Source organism: Thalassophryne amazonica, chromosome 2, assembly GCF_902500255.1.
Source record: "Thalassophryne amazonica chromosome 2, fThaAma1.1, whole genome shotgun sequence".
Classification (NCBI taxonomy): Eukaryota; Metazoa; Chordata; class Actinopteri; order Batrachoidiformes; family Batrachoididae; genus Thalassophryne; species Thalassophryne amazonica.
Genome location: NC_047104.1, coordinates 97,607,542 through 97,627,474, shown reverse-complemented (window position 1 = coordinate 97,627,474; position 19,933 = coordinate 97,607,542). Strand labels below are relative to the sequence as shown.

General features: G+C 39.2%; 1 protein-coding gene across 1 annotated transcript in view; it reads left to right on the top strand.

Moving 5' to 3' along the window:
• The first annotated feature begins 3,111 nt into the window (after positions 1 to 3,111).
• The window catches only part of hnf4b (hepatic nuclear factor 4, beta), a 40,565-nt gene continuing 23,743 nt past the window's right edge, over positions 3,112 to 19,933 (top strand). The window contains exons 1-3 of the mRNA XM_034161705.1: positions 3,112 to 3,221; positions 13,152 to 13,323; positions 17,126 to 17,220. Of these exons, the coding sequence (XP_034017596.1) occupies positions 3,188 to 3,221; positions 13,152 to 13,323; positions 17,126 to 17,220 (301 nt within the window). The 5' untranslated portion in view covers positions 3,112 to 3,187. The remainder of the gene's footprint in view (positions 3,222 to 13,151; positions 13,324 to 17,125; positions 17,221 to 19,933) is intronic.

The following is a 19,933-nucleotide window of genomic DNA, read 5'->3' as shown; positions in this document are numbered from 1 at the left end:
ATTCTCATTTGCTAAAACATGATGGAACACTTGAGCAAAGGCACTGTATCAAATTTTCCCAAAAGCTTGCTGATACCCATACCATTCACAAGATGCAGCAGGTTTTTGCCAATGATTCCATGGGCATAATGTAAATAAACGAGTGGTATAAATGATTCAAAAATGTGCACACATCAGTGGAGAGTGACACACGTTCAGTAGGCCATCCATAAGGCGAAATGACCAAGTGACTGACAGAATACGGGCTTTGGTCAGGGATGACCATTGTGTCACAAGGTGAGGATATGCACAGGTTTGGTACATTCCACTTTCATGGAGAACTGTGTCAGTGAAATTAGTGAAGAAGCTGTTGACAGCGGAGCAGAAACAACTGTGGAAGTCTCGCAGGACATGCTGGAATGTGCAAACAGCAACCCAACTTCCTGAATACCGTCATCACTGGTGATGAGACATGGGTTTACGGGTATGACCCAGAAACCAAATCTTAGTCATCACAACGGAAACATCCAACATCACAGAGGCCAAAGAAAGCACAGGAAGTGTGCAGCAAGGGCATCATCATGCTGACCATTTTCTTTGATTCTCGTGGTGGGTGTTGCATAAGTACAGAGCATAAGCCCAGAATATATCAGGAGGCCTTCATGATGCTGTGCACCACAAACAACCAGAGCTGTGGGCAGAGAAAAGTTGGCAGCTCTATCATGACAATGCGACCGCCCATTCTTCTGAGCTGATTCAGGCTTTCCTGGCCAAAGACAACACTCCTGTGATTCATCAGGCTTTCTACTCTCCTGACATGGCTCCCTCTGATTTTTGGCTGTTCCCCAAGATCAAAACGACATTAAAAAGGACACAATTTGAGTCAAGAAAAGATATCATGCGGAACGCAAAGGCCCAGCTTAACAGCATTCCAAAACTTCCAGAAATGCTTCCATCAATGGCAGAACTGCTGGGAGATGTGTGTGCAGTCCCAAAGAGACTACTTTGTAGGGGTTTTGGATTTCACTCATCATCACTCATCTTCAACCGCTTTTCCGGTTTCAGGTCGCGGGGGTTTGTTAGTTGGGTGAATACAGTTTTAAAAAGGAATAGTTTGCATCATGTATCATGCTTAGTTATCATGTTACAGGGTAGCATATGTCACATGTCACAGAATCCAATGGATGCTGATATTGTTTAACCTTTACTTTGCAAACCAAGCACGTAACACAGTCAAAACTATTCCATTTATTAATCCTATTAGCTCAACCAGTAATTTGCACCACTTTTTACCAAAATTGGAGCAACTTTAACTTTTGACCCCTGTACAAACTGAAATTGACCTTTCTCAGTGTTCTTGCTGTTTTTACCCCATAACTCCAGACCATTCATTCACAGATAGTCCAAACTATACCTTTCTGGAATCTTTATGATCAGACAAATAATATGGAATACCTTTCAATATGATTGGAGCATTTTTAAATTTTGACCCGTGTAATACTTCAATTGACCCCTTCTTGGCCGCCTATTGAAAGTTCACGTGGGTACCCAGCATTTTTAAAAGAGTAATGTCTAAGGAGTATGTGTGCCAAATTTGGTGCTTGCATCACCATTTGAAGCATTTTTTTCAGTTATCTGCTGCACTATGTAGGGATGGCAGATTGCAATCGATATATATATATATATATATATATATATATATATATATATATATATATATATATATAAAATAAATGTATATTTTTAACATGTATTCAGGTTCATTTGTTTCATAAATCTTTGCATGTGACAGTCTAGAACATTGATACCCAGACTGTGCTGCGGCCCCCTGGTTTGTTTTGAAAATGCTGCTGGTGGGTCATGAGGAGTCATTAAAAATAAATATATAAAAACATATTCAATTTTTAATTTTTAAAGTTTACAATTACACCAACATACTGAGAATTATTTTTAATGTAATAGTAAGTCCCTTCGGCTGCTCCCTTGTTTGCACTCAGGGTCGCCACAGCAAATCCAAGGTGGATCTGCATGTTGATTTGGCACAGGTTTTACACCGGATGCCCTTCCTGACGCAACTCCACATTACATGGAGAAATGTGGCAGGGGTGGGATTTGAACCCAGAACCTTCCGAACTGAAACCAAGCGCATTAACCACTTGGCCACCAAACCTGCAATTATTTTTAATGTAATAATAAATGTAATATAGTTATGCCGAGCAACTCACATAAAAATACATATTTCAAATTAAAAAAATAAATCATTCTTTAGTCACCACACTCTTATGCATACCTCTGCTATCTGGAACAAAGGGGTCTCGCTGAGCTTTACTTGTGAAGACACGACTGTTGGGCTGATGAATAACTCTGGAAAGCTGATGTGCATAAGAGCAATGTGGGCAAAGGTGAACAAAAGAGAAAACAGACGTGAAAACAGATTCTCTTTATCAGCCTTAAAAAGACAAAAAAAAAAAAAAAAACTGCTCATTTATATAAGATGTATGTGTCCAAGATAGTGTAATGTGCATTTTGCACAAGCCAAAATGTAAAGTGAGTGAGGCATGTTTGGTTGTTTGGTTTAGTTTTTTATTTCAAAAATCATTTTGATTTGATAAAATAATACAAAAGCACCACAAACCTAACAATTCACAACAGCACCACAAACCTAAATGACATTCCCCAGCTGTCAGTATTTGTCCTCTTTATTCACTTCACTGATTTCGTTGAAGGAATTTATCTTTATAATAATTCAGATAGTAATAAATATGCTATAACATGCTCATGCCAGGATATTTTCACAGACGATGTTATCTAGGAGGGTCATGACAGTGAGTCATGTTTACCTTTGTCTGAACTCTCCTCTTTATATGCTCCAGTGATAAGAAACAAGTAAACAGACAGTGGGCTAAATATCAGCAGTGAGACTACAAATCACGAGACGAAGCCATCATGAACCAGTTGTTAGCCCGCCAGAGCAATGTTACAGGAACGACAGTTTGAAGAACATATGCTATGTAGAGGAACTAGGAAACGCAAACCGAGGAACCAAGCTGAATAATTTGGAATTTGTTGGAGATCTAAATATCAGCAAGCCGAACTTGTGCGCCTATACCCTTTTAAATCTGCATAACTATATGAAGATTATAGCCACGATCCCTAAACTGGAGTATATAGTCAATGTGGTACTGCAGCAGCGGAACGCTTAAACAACATGATGGTGTTACCAGTGCGCGCAATTACAACAGGTATGATAATAACAAGTAATTCCAGCCTGTCTTGTGTAGTACATGCTGCTGCTAATACATAGTGATTTCTTCCAAGAAAGAGACCAATATTTACAATTTCCTTCATAATTACATTTGCTGTTGTCCTCATAATGAGCTCTGTGTATCTAGTTCAAGTGCTTTCCTTCCCACTTTACGAACACAAGGTCTGGCAACAGATTTCTCATCAATGTAAGATAACCGTGAGGCAAGCACATTTTAATCTCTTTTAATTCTTAATTAACTCATCTTTGACTGCAGAAATCATTCTCTTTATATAATTTTAATCCCTATAGCTGCTTTATCTACTTAAAGTACGCAAATGTGCAATTTACATAGAATACAGCCTCTGGACATATCGGTGCATTACGTGCGTCTGTGTGAGAACACTGCAAAGTGCTTTTGATTGTCAGCACTTTGAAGAGAGAAAATTGTGCAGCACTCACATATTGTCAGGGTGCAATTTAGAGCAACATGGAGGATGAATGAATTTAAACAGGGTGCCTAATGTAAAAGTAGCCAGAAGAGAGCTGTGGACTTTTGCTTGCCATTGACCTCCAGCTGTTTTAATTAAATGGGGAGTTTCCTCTTTCTCTTCAGTAATAACCAGCAGTGCTCTTCAGAGACACGTTATGCTGGAGGTCACCACTGATATCAATACCTACAGCCCTGATTTATTGTCATCACCACTGAGTAATTAAACACTTCCTATGTGCTTTTTACTACACAGCCCAATAAAAACACAATCACCATCTTGCTACAAAGTTGTAAGAATGTTCTATATTATTTGTGTTCACGGGAATATAATACTATTTATATTCTGCATGACCTCACAAATGATTATCGCTGTCAAGTTACCTACTGTGAGCACTGTAGGGCTTCACAGATATTTATTCATTCATTAGCAGACAAATAAGAAGGGTCCATGACTTACACGTGTTTATGGAGGAAGAACTTGAGGACATTAGAAAAATGTTAAATGAGATGTCAGCACAAATGAAGCCCATTAAAGAAGTGGCTGATCAACTGAAAATTATTTCACAACAACAACAAAAAATATTGGAATTAACAAAACAAGTTGTTGAATTACAAAAGGCAAATGAAGAGAAAGACAAATCATTAAAACTTATGGAAAATCAAATTGCAGAACTTGAACAACAGACTAGGTCAAATGACCTTCTCATTACAGGTTTGGACATTAAGCCTCGAAGTTATGCAAGAGCGGTGGCTTCAGGAAGGGAGCCCTCTGAAATGGACAACCTCTCTGTAGAGGGACAGGTGATTTCACTTTTGAAGGACAAAGGAATTTTAATAAACCCTAATGATATCGATAGTAGTCACCTTTTACCGCGGAGAGGTCAAAATCAACCTAAAGTCATATTATTGAGGCTTACAAACAGGAAACAGAAGTTTGCAATTCTAAAACAAGCAAAGAATTTAAAAGGAACGAATGTATATATAAATGAATACTTGACCATGAAAAATTCAGATTTAGCAAGACAGGCACGATTTTTAAGAAAACAAAACAAGATACAGGCTACATGGACATTTAACTGTAAAGTTTATATTAAATTAAATGGAACACCTGAAGAAGCTAAAACCTTATGGATTAAAGATGAACATGATCTTAGTAAGTTTAACTGATGTAAGTTGTGAAGTAATACATAAAGAAATGTACTGGTTGATTGTGATGATGGAGGAAAATCTGTATATAATATAATGAACACGGTTAATAATCAGTTTATTTCTGCCAAGGAGCTCTGTTTGGAAACATTTAATTATAGTCATCCTGCCTCTCGCCATTTTGAACCTGAATCAGATCCAGATTCTTTTTTTAGTGACAATATCGAGCGACAATGTAATTATTTTACAGAAGAACAATTTAATGATTATAAAATTAAAGATGGAGATTTTTCAATAATACATTTTAATAGTAGAAGTCTTTCTCGGAATTTTTCAAGGATAAATGATTGTTTAGATACATTTAGAAAAAGTTTTTCAGTGATCGCTATATCAGAAACATGGTTAACTGATGTCAATCAAGATCTTGTACAGTTGGAAGGTTATCAATTGTTTCAGGTAAATCGACAGAAGAGAAGAGGCGGGGGTGTGGCATTATATGTAAGGTCTGATTACAACTGTAAATTAGTTCACAATATGTCATTCACAGTTGATAATATCATGGAATGTGTTACGGTTAAAATTACATCCATAAATTCAAAAAATACGGTTGTTAGTTGTTTATACAGAGCTCCCGGAGCAAATATTGATACTTTTGAACAAGTAATTATGGGAATGTAAAACAAAATAAATAAGAATTCACATTTATTTATCTGTGGTGATTTTAATATCGATTTTCTAAATCCTCACAATCATCCACAAACCACTTCATTTATAAATTCTTTATATTGTTTGGGAGTATTTCCGACCATCATTCATCCAAGTAGAATAACTGTGAATTCAACAACCCTTATTGACAATATTTTAACTAATGTCATATCTGGTAATCTCAGTGCGGGATTGCTGGTAAATGATATTAGTGATCACCTGCCAGTATTTACTGTTTTTGCATCACATGATCGAGTGTTTCAAAAGGATTGTAATAGATTGAGTAGAAATGTCACACCAATAACTGTTGATAATTTAAGGGTGGATTTATTATGCCAGAATTGGAATGATGTTTATGTTGATGATGTTGATGAATCTTATGATGGTTTTATTTCTATCATTTCTAAGTTATACGATAAACACTGTCCTCTTGTTAACAAGATATATACTAACCGATACAGCAATAAACCATGGATAACCAAGGGTCTTCAGAGGGCATGTAAAAAGAAGAACTTACTGTATAAACAATTTATAAAATCGAGATCAAAGGAAGCTGAAAGTAAATATAAAATATATAAGAATAAATTAATTCATATTATGAGATTTAGTAAGAAAAGATATTATAGTGACTTACTTGTTAAAAATAAGAATAATATAAAAAATACATGGAATATTGTAAATGAAGTAATAAAAAAGAACAAAAATGGTAGAGATTATCCTTCTTTTTTTCTTTCCAATAATACTGTGATAGAAGATAATGAGACTATTGCTGACCATTTTAATGAATATTTTGTCAATGTAGGTAAAAATCTTGCCAGTAATATTGATTCATTGAGCGTTAAATCTTTTGAAAATAAGATAACATTTAATAAATCTGTGTCAATGTTTGTTGGTGGAACAAATGAAAAAGAAATAATTGATCTGGTGCAGAATTCTAAAAGTAAGAAATCAAAGGACTTCAATAATTTGGATATGGCTTTGTTGAAAAAAATCATTGATTGTATAGTAAAACCTTTCACTTATATTTGTAATATATCATTAAGTTTTGGTAAATTCCCTTCACAGATGAAGATAGCCAAAGTAATACCTTTGTTTAAAACTGGTGACAAACACACTTTTTCAAATTATGGACCTATTTCACTTTTACCCCAATTTTCTAAAATACTAGAAAACATTTTTGTAAAAAGACTGGATAATTACTTACTAAAGTATGAGATACTCTGTGAAGAACAATATGGATTTAGAAAATCTAGGACTACTTCACATGCATTGATGGATTTCGTGGAAAATATAGCGACTGCAGTCGATAACAAGCAATATACAGTAGGTATTTTTTTTTATTTACAGAAAGCGTTTGACACTGTAAATCATGAAATATTGCTAACTAAATTACAGAAATATGGAATCAGAGGATTAGCATATGACTGGATAAATAGTTATTTACATGGTCGGTATCAGTATGTTCAATACAATAACATTGATTCCGAACTTCGGGAAATTACGTGTGGGGTGCCCCAGGGTTCGGTCTTAGGTCCTTTGTTATTTATTTTATATATAAATGATATATGTTATGTGTCACGGGTACTGAGGTGTGTTCTTTTTGCAGATGACACAACTGTATTTTGCAGTGGTGATAATCTTGAACAGCTTCTTGACACGGTGGTAAACGAACTGGATAAATTTAAGGCTTGGTTTGATGCTAATAAATTGTCACTTCATCTTGGGAAAACCAAATGTATGATTTTTGGAAATAAATTTGTGCCTAAATGTAAAAGTGTAACCATTAACAATATGGAAATACAGATAGTAACTGAGAACAAATTTCTAGGTGTTATAATTGACAATAAACTCAGCTGGAAACCTCATATAAATTATATAAAATTTAAAATGTCAAAATCTGTCGCTATCATGTACAGGGTCAAGGACATATTGTCCCAGGATGGGCTACTTAGATTATATTATTCTTTAATTGTACCATATATGACATATTGTATCGAACTCTGGGGTAATACTTACAAATCAAATACCAATCATGTATTTCTTTTACAAAAACATGCCATCAGAATCATCTGTAATAAACCTTATCTTGAGCCAACGCATTCTCTGTTTATGACTTTAAATTTACTGAAATTTAGAGATTTAGTGGATTATATCACCATACAAACTTTGTACAAAGCTAATAACCAGGCCTTGCCACTTTATGTCCAGAGCCTGTTCAAGATCAGGAAATCTGAATACAGTTTACGAGGATGCATGGTTTTTAAGAAGCCTCCCGTACGTACTAATGTTAAGGGTTTTTGTGTTTCAGTTAAAGGGGTGAAGATTTTGAACAAATGTCCTGTGGAAATTAGATTATGTAGTTCTTTTGTCTGTTTTAAGAAACATTATAAGAAATTAATAATTTCTGGATATAAAGAAAATCATAAATAAAAAAAAAAAGATGTATAAATTTGTGGATGTATGTATTTAATTTGCTTATTTGTATATATAGGAGTGTGAGCATAAGTGTAATTATATGTTGGACTTGGACTTTTGGGATGGGGTATGAGGGGTGGGTAATTTATAAGCTTTGCTTCTTCCCACCCCCTTTTCAGGCACACGGTGTTTAATTTGGTCTTGTTTTTTTGATTTGTTTGATATGTTGTCTTTATGCTGCTGTGTTGTTGCTGAAATAAATTCTATTCTATTCTATTCACATGATATTCTTGCACAGTGGCCCTGAATAGTTAGATTTTTTTTTTAAAATAATAACACAACAAATTAGAATTTGTAGGGAAGAATACAAATCTGAAACCATTTTATGTTCTACTGCTTTCTTCTCAGTTCCAGCAATATTCCTTCAGTCCTTTCAGTGTTTGATTAATTTTGCAGTTGTATTAAGAACGGACAATACCAATTTTATTCCCTTGGTTTATTAAAATAAGACGGCTGGACGCCTGGTGCTGCAGCTGTTGTGTTATCACTGTGGAGCTACTGTTGGCTAATCACAAACAAATGTAACATTACAACTGCAAGATGAAATGACTGAATAAAGTCTGTAATTGTGTAATGGTCTGATGTAACCAATTAACACATATTAGCAGAAGATATTGTGTGATTGCAGTTAAGCTCAGCAGGCTCATTTCTGAGCCAACTACATGCTAATGTGGTTAGCATGGCCACAAGCCATAAATTAATTACTGTACAAAGAGAGTCTGCTGGCATTATTGAGTACTGTCTTACAATTGACTGCAAATTATACTGATACATTTTTAGAACAGTTTACAGTGCATCTGGAAAGTATTCACAGCACTTCAGTTTTTCCACATTTTATGTTACATGAAACTCTTATTATACACACAATATCCCATAATGACAATGTGAAAAAAGTTTTTTTTTTTTTTAGATTTTCCAAATGTATTAAAAAAAAAAAAAAAAGAAATGACATGTACAGTATTCACAGCCTTTGCTATGAAGCTTAAAATTCAGCTCATGTGCATCCTGTTTCCATCATCCTTGAGATGTTTCTACAGCTTAATTGGAGTCCGCCTGGGGTAAATTCAGTTGACTGGACATGATTTGGAAAGGTACACACCTTTCTACTTATAGGGTTCCACAGTTGACAGTGCATGTCAGAGCACGAACCAAGCATGAAGTCAAAGGAATTGTCTGTAGACGTCCGAGACAGCATTGTCTCGAGGTACAAATCTGGGGAAGGGTACAGAAATATTTCTGCTGCTTTGAAGGTCCCAATGAGCACAGTGGCCTCCATCATCCAAAAATGGAAGAAGTTGGATGGATGGATGGATGGATGGATGGATGGATGGATGGATGGATGGATGGATGGATGGATGGATGGATGGATGGATGGATGGATGGATGGATGGATGGATGGATGGATGGGATTTATTGTCATTGTCATTAGATGAGTGCAACAACAACGAGATTACGTCCACACTCAAATTACCACAGACAAGATACAACAATTAATCCACAATTATTACTTGTTTACTGTAATAATGGCACACATCAGAATTAAGACAACACATATACATTTGACATTGTTTATGTGCACTAAACTTGAAACAGTCCATTTTCCGAATTGAGGCGATGTGAGTGTTGGGGAGCCGCAGCAACATGTAGTCACGCCCACACCAGCTTGGGGGGAACAGGGACCTACAGCAGCTAAAACTTCACAGCACCCCGGAGGGAGAAAGGAGTGGCGTGAGCAGGGGCCGGGATGGGGTGTGGGATGAGGACAGGAGGGGGTAGCGGGGAGGTGGGAGCATGCTTTCAGTCTCTGTCAATGTGTACTGGAGTTGGAGAAGATAAGAAGGCAGCCGAATGTTCACCAAGGCCTTAGAAATACTTCTGGAGGAAAACAAGGCAGCATTTTGTCCTTCAGAGGCTGATAAGCCTGCCATGTTTATGGTTGAGCAGTGAAAAACACCTTTACAGCTTCATATGAACAACCAGATCCAATTATGAGTATTCCCTGTTCTCCGACATCTTCCTTTGCAAGGTGTGCATTTGCTCTGAGATGTTATCCATTTTGCATCCGAGTTCAAGGGTTAACACAGTCTGAGAATGTGTCACCTTGCCCAAATCATTAATCATGACAGACAAGTGAGGGGTCGTTCTGGTGACAGCCGTCTTGCCAATTTTCCGGTAGGTCAGGGCAGCACATAAACCAATAGGTACCAGCCCTCCTACAATGAAATCAAATATAAATAAATCCTCGACGTCCTCCACAGAGAATGGTGCAAAGCATGCGACATGCCAAGTCTCTCAGGCGTCAAGAACACAGCCCCCAGGGTAGGTTCCATCTGGGCACGCAGGGTCCCCCGGCCCTAATTTCCTTTTTGACAAAATGGTGTCAGTAGCATTCAGAGACCAGCTGATCAATTCTATGGTTAATCCAATACAGTTTGAAGAATTCAGAGTCTGGTGAAGCAGGGGACTTGAAGGTTGGAGCAGAGATAAAGGAGAGATGAGGAGATGCAACCACCCTCGCCGGAGGCCCAAGCAGATTCCAAATTCAGATCCACCAGGACTCTTCCTAGAGCTGGCCAGCCATCGAAACTGAGTGATCGGTGGAGAAAGACCTTAGTCAGGGAGGTGACCAAGAACCCAATGGTCAAAGTTCCAGCATTTCTCTGTGGAGAGAGGAGAACCTTCCAGAAGGACAACCATCTCTGCAGCAATCCACCAATCAGGCCGGTATGGTAGTCCGGCCAGACAGAAGCCACTCCTTAATAAAAGGCACACAGATCATGAGAAACAAAATTCTCTGGTGTGATGAGACAAAGATTGAACTCTTTGGCATGAATGCCAGGCATCATGTTTAGTGGAACCCAGGCACCATCCCTACAGTGAAGCATGGTGGTGCCAGCATCACGCTGTGGCTGCCCTGACTTCACCGTGATTCAGTAGCGTGATGCAGTGCCCATAGAAATGTGCACCGTAAATGGTAAAGCATCAACTAATAGACTATAAACTAACTATATTTATCTATTTACTGGTCATACTAGTCATCACCATTTAACACAACATGTTCTACATAAACAGACATTGGTGCGAAGATATGTCACTGTAACATATTACTTTGAACAAAGTTATTCAGTAAAATGTATTCAGTAAAATCCCTTTATGATTGCCAACCTGTGGCCCTTATATGAAAATAATTAAATATCATGGAATGTAACTTGAATGGAAGGCAAAGCCGAGCATCGAGGATTTAACATGGAAGTCAGAATCTCAGTAATGCAGAGACATCAACTGTGCTACTTTTGTTAGTGTAGTACTAAATCAAGGCAATGTTGTGGTCAGCTTAACCTCATTTCAGGAAATAAACAAACATCTGCTTTACAACCCCTGGCAAAAATTATGGAATCACCGGCCTTGGAGGATGTTCATTCAGTTGTTTAATTTTGTAGAAAAAAAGCAGATCACAGACATGACACAAAACTAAAGTCATTTCAAATGGCAACTTTCTGGCTTTAAGAAATACTATAAGAAATCAGGGAAAAAAATTGTGGCAGTCAGTAACGGTTACTTTTTTAGACCAAGCAGAGGGAAAAAAATATGGAATCACTCAATTCTGAGGAAAAAATTATGGAATCATGAAAAACAAAAGAATGCTCCAACACATCACTAGTATTTTGTTGCACCACCTCTGGCTTTTATAACAGCTTGCAGTCTCTGAGGCATGGACTTAATGAGTGACAAACAGTACTCTTCATCAATCTGGCTCCAACTTTCTCTGATTGCTGTTGCCAGATCAGCTTTGCAGGTTGGAGCCTTGTCATGGACCATTTTCTTTAACTTCCACCAGATTTTCAATTGGATTAAGATCCAGACTATTTGCAGGCCATGACATTGACCCTATGTGTCTTTTTGCAAGGAATGTTTTCACAGTTTTTGCTCTATGGCAAGATGCATTATCATCTTGAAAAATTATTTCATCATCCCCAAACATCCTTTCAATTGATGGGATAAGAAAAGTGTCCAAAATATCAACGTAAACTTGTGCATTTAATGGTGATGTAATGACAGCAATCTCCCCAGTGCCTTGACCTGACATGCAGCCCCATATCATCAATGACTGTGGAAATTTACATGTTCTCTTCAGGCAGTCATCTTTATAAATCTCATTGGAATGGCACCAAACAAAAGTTCCAGCATCATCACCTTGCCCAATGCAGATTCGAGATTCATCACTGAATATGACTTTCATCCAGTCATCCACAGTCCAAGATTGCTTTTCCTTAGCCCATTGTAACCTTGTTTTTTTCTGTTTAGGTGTTAATGATGGCTTTCGTTTAGCTTTTCTGTATGTAAATCCCATTTCCTTTAGGCGGTTACTTACAGTTCGGTCACAGACGTTGACTCCAGTTTCCTCCCATTTGTTCCTCATTTGTTTTGTTGTGCATTTTTGATTTTTGAGACATATTGCTTTAAGTTTTCTGTCTTGACGCTTTGATGTCTTCCTTGGTCTACCAGTATGTTTGCCTTTAACAACCTTCCCATGTTGTTTGTATTTGGTCCAGAGTTTAGACACAGCTGACTGTGAACAACCAACATCTTTTGCAACATTTTGTGATGATTTACCCTCTTTTAAGAGTTTGATAATCCTCTCCTTTGTTTCAATTGACATCTCTCGTGTTGGAGCCATGATTCATGTCAGTCCACTTGGCCCAACAGCTCTCCAAGGTGTGATCACTCCTTTTTAGATGCAGACTAATGAGCAGATCTGATTTGATGCAGGTGTTAGTTTTGGGGATGAAAATTTACAGGGTGATTACATAATTTATTCCTCAGAATTGAGGGAGTCCATATGTTTTTTTCCCTCTGCTTGGTCTAAAAAAGTAACCGTTACTGACTGCCACAATTATTTTTCCTGATTTCTTATAGTGTTTCTTAAAGCCAGAAAGTTGCCATTTGAAATTACTTTAGTTTTGTGTCATGTCTGTGATCTGCTTTTTTCTACAAAATTAAACAACTGAATGAACATCCTCCGAGGCCGGTGATTCCATAATTATTGCCAGGGGTTGTATTTATTATGCATGTGTATGTTTTATTTGTTTATTGTTTTTTAATTGACAGAGTCCACAGTGTCAGCTCCCACACCATCGGTGTCACAGCCTGATGGCAGTAAGAGTGTGTGTTCCATATGTGCAGACAGAGCCACAGGGAAGCATTATGGTGCATCAAGCTGTGACGGCTGCAAGGGCTTTTTCAGGAGGAGTGTCCGCAACAACCACATGTACGACTGTCGGTGAGCAAGTCATCCTAGCTACTACAGATCTTTCATTAAAGTTTTAACACTATAACTCAAAAACAGTAAATACCATCACTTTGTAATTTTCCATACTTGAAGTGTATATATGAGATCAAATGTTGTACAGATTTTGGTTAAAGGACACGTTGCACCAAAATCATAACAATTTGGATTTAGGCTGTTAGTGACCATCCGATGATACAGGATTACTTTGTGCACTTCCGTGACCGTTTTCAAAGTATACGGAATTCGCAACAAGCAGCTATGGATGCTGCTGAAAACAAAATACTCATGAGTACTCATTTTTCTGAGTGTTTCCAACAGCATTTATGTCATCTTGATGAAAATGTCCCAGCGTGCACTTGAATAGAATGTAGCTACCAACATCAAGAACGGAGCCACAGATTAATTGTAAAGTTTACATAAGTGTGATATGTCATATTATGATTTGTTTTTAAGTGATTTTTAAGTGATTTTTAAGTTTTTAACACAGCCTGTTAAAAACAATCTGCTAGACGGTCAGCTTTGTGCACGCTTTTAAGTGTTGTCATCTGATATAACTGTGAAAAATCTAAAAAATACGTGTGTGATCAGTGGCTGGCACAGCTAACTGAAAAGTTATCTTCAATAACCATTAATCCGCTAACTGAAAAGTTATTTTTAGTATTTTTATAACACTAAACTGATAGCCCGCTGAAAAATTTAGCGGAAGTTACCGCTAACCACTAACTTGACTCGGTCGCAGCCACATTGGATTGCACTGTTCGCTACTGATAAGCCAGTTTTGAGTTTAAGCGCTGCAGGAGCTTCTGGGTAAATTCAAAGGTAAAGTCACATAACCCGCACATGCCCAAGATCACAAACACAAAAACCGTCATCATCTACAGTTACGGCTCACCCGTATTGCATTCACAAACACAAAACAAATGCACGAAAAATGAATGAACAAAAAATAAAATCCCAAACACGGTCATTGTCTTTATAAAAAACAGCAAATCGCAATTATTAATAGTCACAGTTTATCTCTATATTATATTTATAAACTGTTACAGGAATGGCTCACCTGTGTTACGTTCTTAAACATGACATGACACAAAACGAACACACGACAATAAATAAATAAAAAAAATAAAACCCCAAACACTGTTATCATCTTTATCAAAAGCAGTAAATCGCAGTAGTAGTAGTCACAGTTTATCTGCAAATTACACTTACAAACATTAAGGGGACACAAAACAAATGTGTGAAAAATAAATAAATAGAAATACTGACTTTTGAGCTGCTTACACAAAACAAATGCACGAAAAATGAATGAATTTGTCCAGAGTGTAACTTCTTTTGGCTGTATTTTGCAACAACAGCAGTGTCTTCTTACCAGCGCTTTTGTGATTTGACCTGTGAACCGGAGGTGTTAGCTGGCTCTCGCTAACAGGAGCTCATCTTGACAGAACATTGGCCTGACTGTTGCAGACAACAGACAGGAACTAGCATGTATGATTTTAGAGTTTACAAATGTTTTTGACCATTAAACTTTACTCACTTTACCAGCAAAAATATGTTAGCAGACTGAAAGTTACTGGAACTAAATTTAGCGGAAGCTAATTGGTACGCTGATGGAATTCAAAGTTAGCTGAAAAGCTAATCAGCTAAAAAAAAGTTAGCTTTGCTAATTAGCAGTTAGCAGATTAGCCTGTGTGTGATCAGGTATCCTGATAAACAGCAGAGAGGTCCGCCTGCACATTAAAACACATCAAGATCCAAAATCCAACACTCTCTCAAAGTAAAATCAAAATAAAGCCTACCAGCTTCACTGAGGAGAAAAAAATACAAAAGGGAAAAAACTGAACAGGGCACTCACCCACTTGCAGAATGATTTCCAAGGTTAAATATGTAAAGTCCACTCCACCAAAGAAGTCCTCACGCGTGCAATCTTCAGCCGGAGAACAATGTCCAGGTCCACTATAAGTCCTCACACATGGATTGCGTGCGATTGCCAGCCAGAGAACAATATCCAGGTCCACTATAAGTCCTCATGCCTGGATTGCGTGCAATCGCCAGCTGGAGAATAATGTCCGTCTGCAGCTCTGTTTTCAGCCCCTCAAGTTTCTCAATTCTGGAATGTTAGATAGAAAGTCCATTATCTCCTGAAAATAAAATCTTATGACTTCTTCCAATGTAAGCAATACAGAAAGCCTGTATAAACAGTGTCATGATGACATTCCATGTCCATGTTCATGGCAGCAGTAAAATAGCATCCTGTGACACAGAAAGCAGTGTCACCATGTTAGGTTCTCCTCCTGTCTGTACATCCTATGTAAATACAAGCCATCACTTTTGAATGAAAGCTCAGAAGTTTTGCTATTGGACATAGCAGCGTTCGTTTAACTCTGTCTGTCAGCCATCGGGATGTTTCTGATTTTTGTAAAATGTAAATCACATGCCGAGAAATGCCAAGTAAGACATTATCTGGAAATGCACCTGCTGAAGCAAAAATTAGCTTAGCAAAAAATATATCAGCGACCAATAATTATTACTGCATGCATGCGGATAAACTCACTAGGGCTGCAGCTATTGATTATTTTTTGTAATCGAGCATTCTAACGATTATTCTGGTGATTAATAGAGTAATCACATAAAAAGTACTTTTGCGTTTAAACAACATCAATAGTCCAGGGCTCTCCCTAAGCAATGGCACAATGTCCCTGTGCCAAAGTCTTGACATTTTGCTGAAATGGCGATGGGATGTGGCTTTCTGTTCTGGTCCCCCCCAACTTGTAAAATGTAACCATTTTGAGTTTTTTTTTTTTTTAAGGTTGGTGGACTGGATCCCTAAGTGATTTTTTAAATATTTTTTTTAATCCCTGTTTCTCTGTGATTCAGCAGATGCATTTCAGCAGGAGGTTGAACATGCAAGCCTTGCAGTTACTGTTTGTTTGTTTTTTGTTTTGTTTTTTTACGTTACCCTGTTTGTGAAGCATTGTGTGTTGCCCAGAAAAAGTGAAACACTTAGTGCGAGTCTGAACAGCAGCCGGCTTCGACTGTAGGTACCCGGCCGTCGGGTCAATAGTCACTCACCACGTCGAGCAGACCGTGTTATTTAATAATAGACAAACACACTGCTTCACTTTAAATGAGCAGTAAGTCTATTTCAGATGATCAGTGTGGACCCTCTTTGTCTTAAAAGGCTTTATTTTACTCTGTGTCGCATTGGAAAGCGGTAGCTTTAAGGGCTAAATTATTAGCTGTTACATGGCCTGAGCGCATGCTCTAGTCTTCTTCTGTTGTTTTTCTGGGGACATTACAGCGCCACACACAGGCCTGGCATATGTACTACAACGTTTAAACAAAGCTTCGAGGCACAGAATTTCCCTCGATCATTTTTTGTAATCGAATTATTCGAGTTATTCGAGTAATCGTTTCAGCCCTAAAACTCACATTCATGAATACTCTGATGTTGTGTTGCTAACTGGGACATTAAACAATGTACGACATGTCCTTTAACTTTGATGCACCAGATCAACACAAAAAGCAAGTTTGGTTTATGTGATATACCATACACCTGCTGCCATCTGTTGGACATGTCTGGGATTGTTACAGGGAATAATCTCATCACTACATGATGATGTAAATTAGGAATAGGTGTGGTTGAAGGTGTAACTTGAAATAAGTTTGTTTGTCAGTTTCTCTCATATCCAAAGCTTCCCTCTGATGGCCACCAAGGCTATCACCGCTTGTTTTCACGTTTTAAAAAATTTGCAACACTTGATTTTTGTGCTAATACACTTTATTGCTGATTCAGGTTTAACAGGCAGTGTATTGTGGACAAAGACAAACGGAACCGCTGTCGTTACTGCAGACTTCGAAAGTGTTTCCGAGCTGGAATGAGGAAAGAAGGTCAGAGGCAACACTTTCTGATTTCTCAGTAAATTGTTTATCTTTTGTTTTTTGCTTCTGCTCACCCCCTTTTGGTCACACATGTCACTGTGGAATTGTCTTGTGTATCAGTTTTTGTTACTGTTGAGTTTGTGTGCCAAATAAATTCATTCATTCATTCATTCATTCATTCAATGTTTACTATTTAGATGATGAACGTATAATTGCACAAGCAGAAGGAGCACGTATGGTTTTGATCCACACAGCAAGTGTGTCTGTATTCATCGTTATGTGCACCATATACATACATCTTCAACTGCTTATCTGGGATCGAGTAGCGGGGGGGACCGTATACATACATGGCCCCACTTATTCAGGATTGGGTAGTGGGGGGGCACCATATACTTACATACATAAATGGCCCCACTTATCCGGGATCGGGTCACGGGGGAGAACCATATACTTACATAAATGGCCCCGCTTATCTGGGATCGGGTCACCGGGGGGCACCATATACATACATACATGGCCCTACTTATCCGGGATCGGGTCACGGGGAGGCACCATATACATACATGGCCCCACTTATCTGGGATCGGGTAACAAGGGAGCACCATATAGTTACATAAATGGCACTGCTTATCTGGGATCGGGTCACGGGGGGGGGGGGGGGGCACCATATACATACATGCATGGCCCCACTTATCCGGGATCGGGTAACGGGGGAGCACCATATAGTTACATAAATAGCACCGCTTATCTGGGATCGGGTCACGGGGGGGGTGCACCATATACATACATGGCCCCACTTATCTGGGATAGGGTCGTGGGAGAGCACCATAGACATACATGGCCCCACTTATCCGGGATTGGGTAACGGGGGAGCACCATATAGTTACATAAATAGCACCGCTTATCTGGGATCGGGTCACGGGGGGGGGTGCACCATATACATACTTGGCCCCACTTATCTGGGATCGGGTCGTGCGAGACCACCATAGACATACATGGCCCCACTCATCTGGGATCAGGTCACGGGGGGGGGGGCACCATATACATACATGGCCCCACTTATCTGGGATCGGGTCGTGGGAGAGCACCATAGACATACATGGCCCCACTTATCCGGGATCGGGTCGCGGGGAGCACCATATACAGTGGTCCCTCGTTCTAAAAATAACCCACGATAGGCGAAATCCGCGAAGTAGTCAGCGTTATTTTTTACAATTATTATAGACGTTTTGAGGCTGTAAAACCCCTCATTACACACTTTATACACTTTTCTCAAACAGGCATGAACATTTTCTCACTTTTCTTTCCTGTGTAAACACTCTCAAAATTCAAACCTTAGTAGAAAAATAAATCCAGTATTATAGAATGAAACCAAAGATCAAAACCTGTTTTCAGGCCCAAACATTTGTTTGAGAAATAAAAATAGAACGTTTTCCTATAAATAATTATGATGGCTTTTAGAATTAACGAATTTAATTTTAACGATCAAACTACGAGGTTGGACACAAAAGAAATTATTAATAGTGACTGACCAGTATTTCACAGTTCCTCTGATCGCACCTCTTCGTCCTGGCGCCGCTCCGCTGTCGTGTCTTTTTCCACTGTGTGACACCTCGGTGCAGGTGTCTTTTTCCAAATGAAGAACACAGTTATGGGTAGTTGTTGGCGCGCTTTTTTCTTCTGGGCGAGAAGATTCTTATAAACAGACACGCAGAACACAATGCGCGTGCTCTCCCTTCGCGGTGCCGCGACCGGCCTGCTTGATGAGGACCGCAGAGCACAATGTGCTGTAAAAAAAAAAAAAAAAAAAAAAAGCATGCAAAATTGGACTAAAAAAATCTGCAAAACTGTGAGGCCGCACCTCCAAATCCGAGGCCATGGTTCTCGACCGGAAAAAGGTGCTTTGCCCTCTACAGGTTGGTGGAGTGTCCTTGCCTCAAGTGGAGGAGTTTAAGTACCTCGGGGTCTTGTTCACAAGTGAGGGACGGATGGAGCGTGAGATCGACAGACGGATCGGTGCAGCATCTGCAGTGATACAGTGAGTCACTGTATTGGACCGTCGTGGTGAAGAGAGAGCTGAGCAAGGGGACAAAGCTCTTGATTTACCAATTGATCTATGTTCCGATCCTCACCTATGGCCATGAGATTTGGCTCATGACCGAAAGAACGAGATCGCGAGTACAAGCGGCCGAGATGAGTTTCCTCTGCAGGGTGGCTGGGCGCTCCCTTACAGATAGGGTGAGGAGCTCGGAGTCGAGCCACTGCTCCTCCACATCGAAAGGAGCCAGTTGAGGTGGCTCGGGCATCTTTTCCGGATGCCCCCTGGACGCCTCGCTGGAGAGGTGTTCCGGGCATGTCCCATCGGGAGGAGGACCAAGGGAAGCCCCAGGACACGTTGGAGGGACTACGTGTCTCGGCTGGCTTGGGAACGCCTTGGGGTTCCCCTGGAGGAGCTGGGGGAGGTGTGTGTGGATCGGGAGGTCTGGGCGGCTTTGCTTGAGCTGCTGCCCCCGCGACCCGACTCCGGATAAAGCGGAAGAAAATCGATGGATGGACGGATGGATGGATGTGAGGCCGCGAAAGGTGAACCGTGTTGTAGCGAGGGACCACAGTACATATTTGGCCCCACTTATCTGGGATCTGGTAGTGGGGGGGGGGGGGGCACCATATACATACATGGCCCTACTTATCCGGGATCGGGTCACGGGGGGAGCACCATATG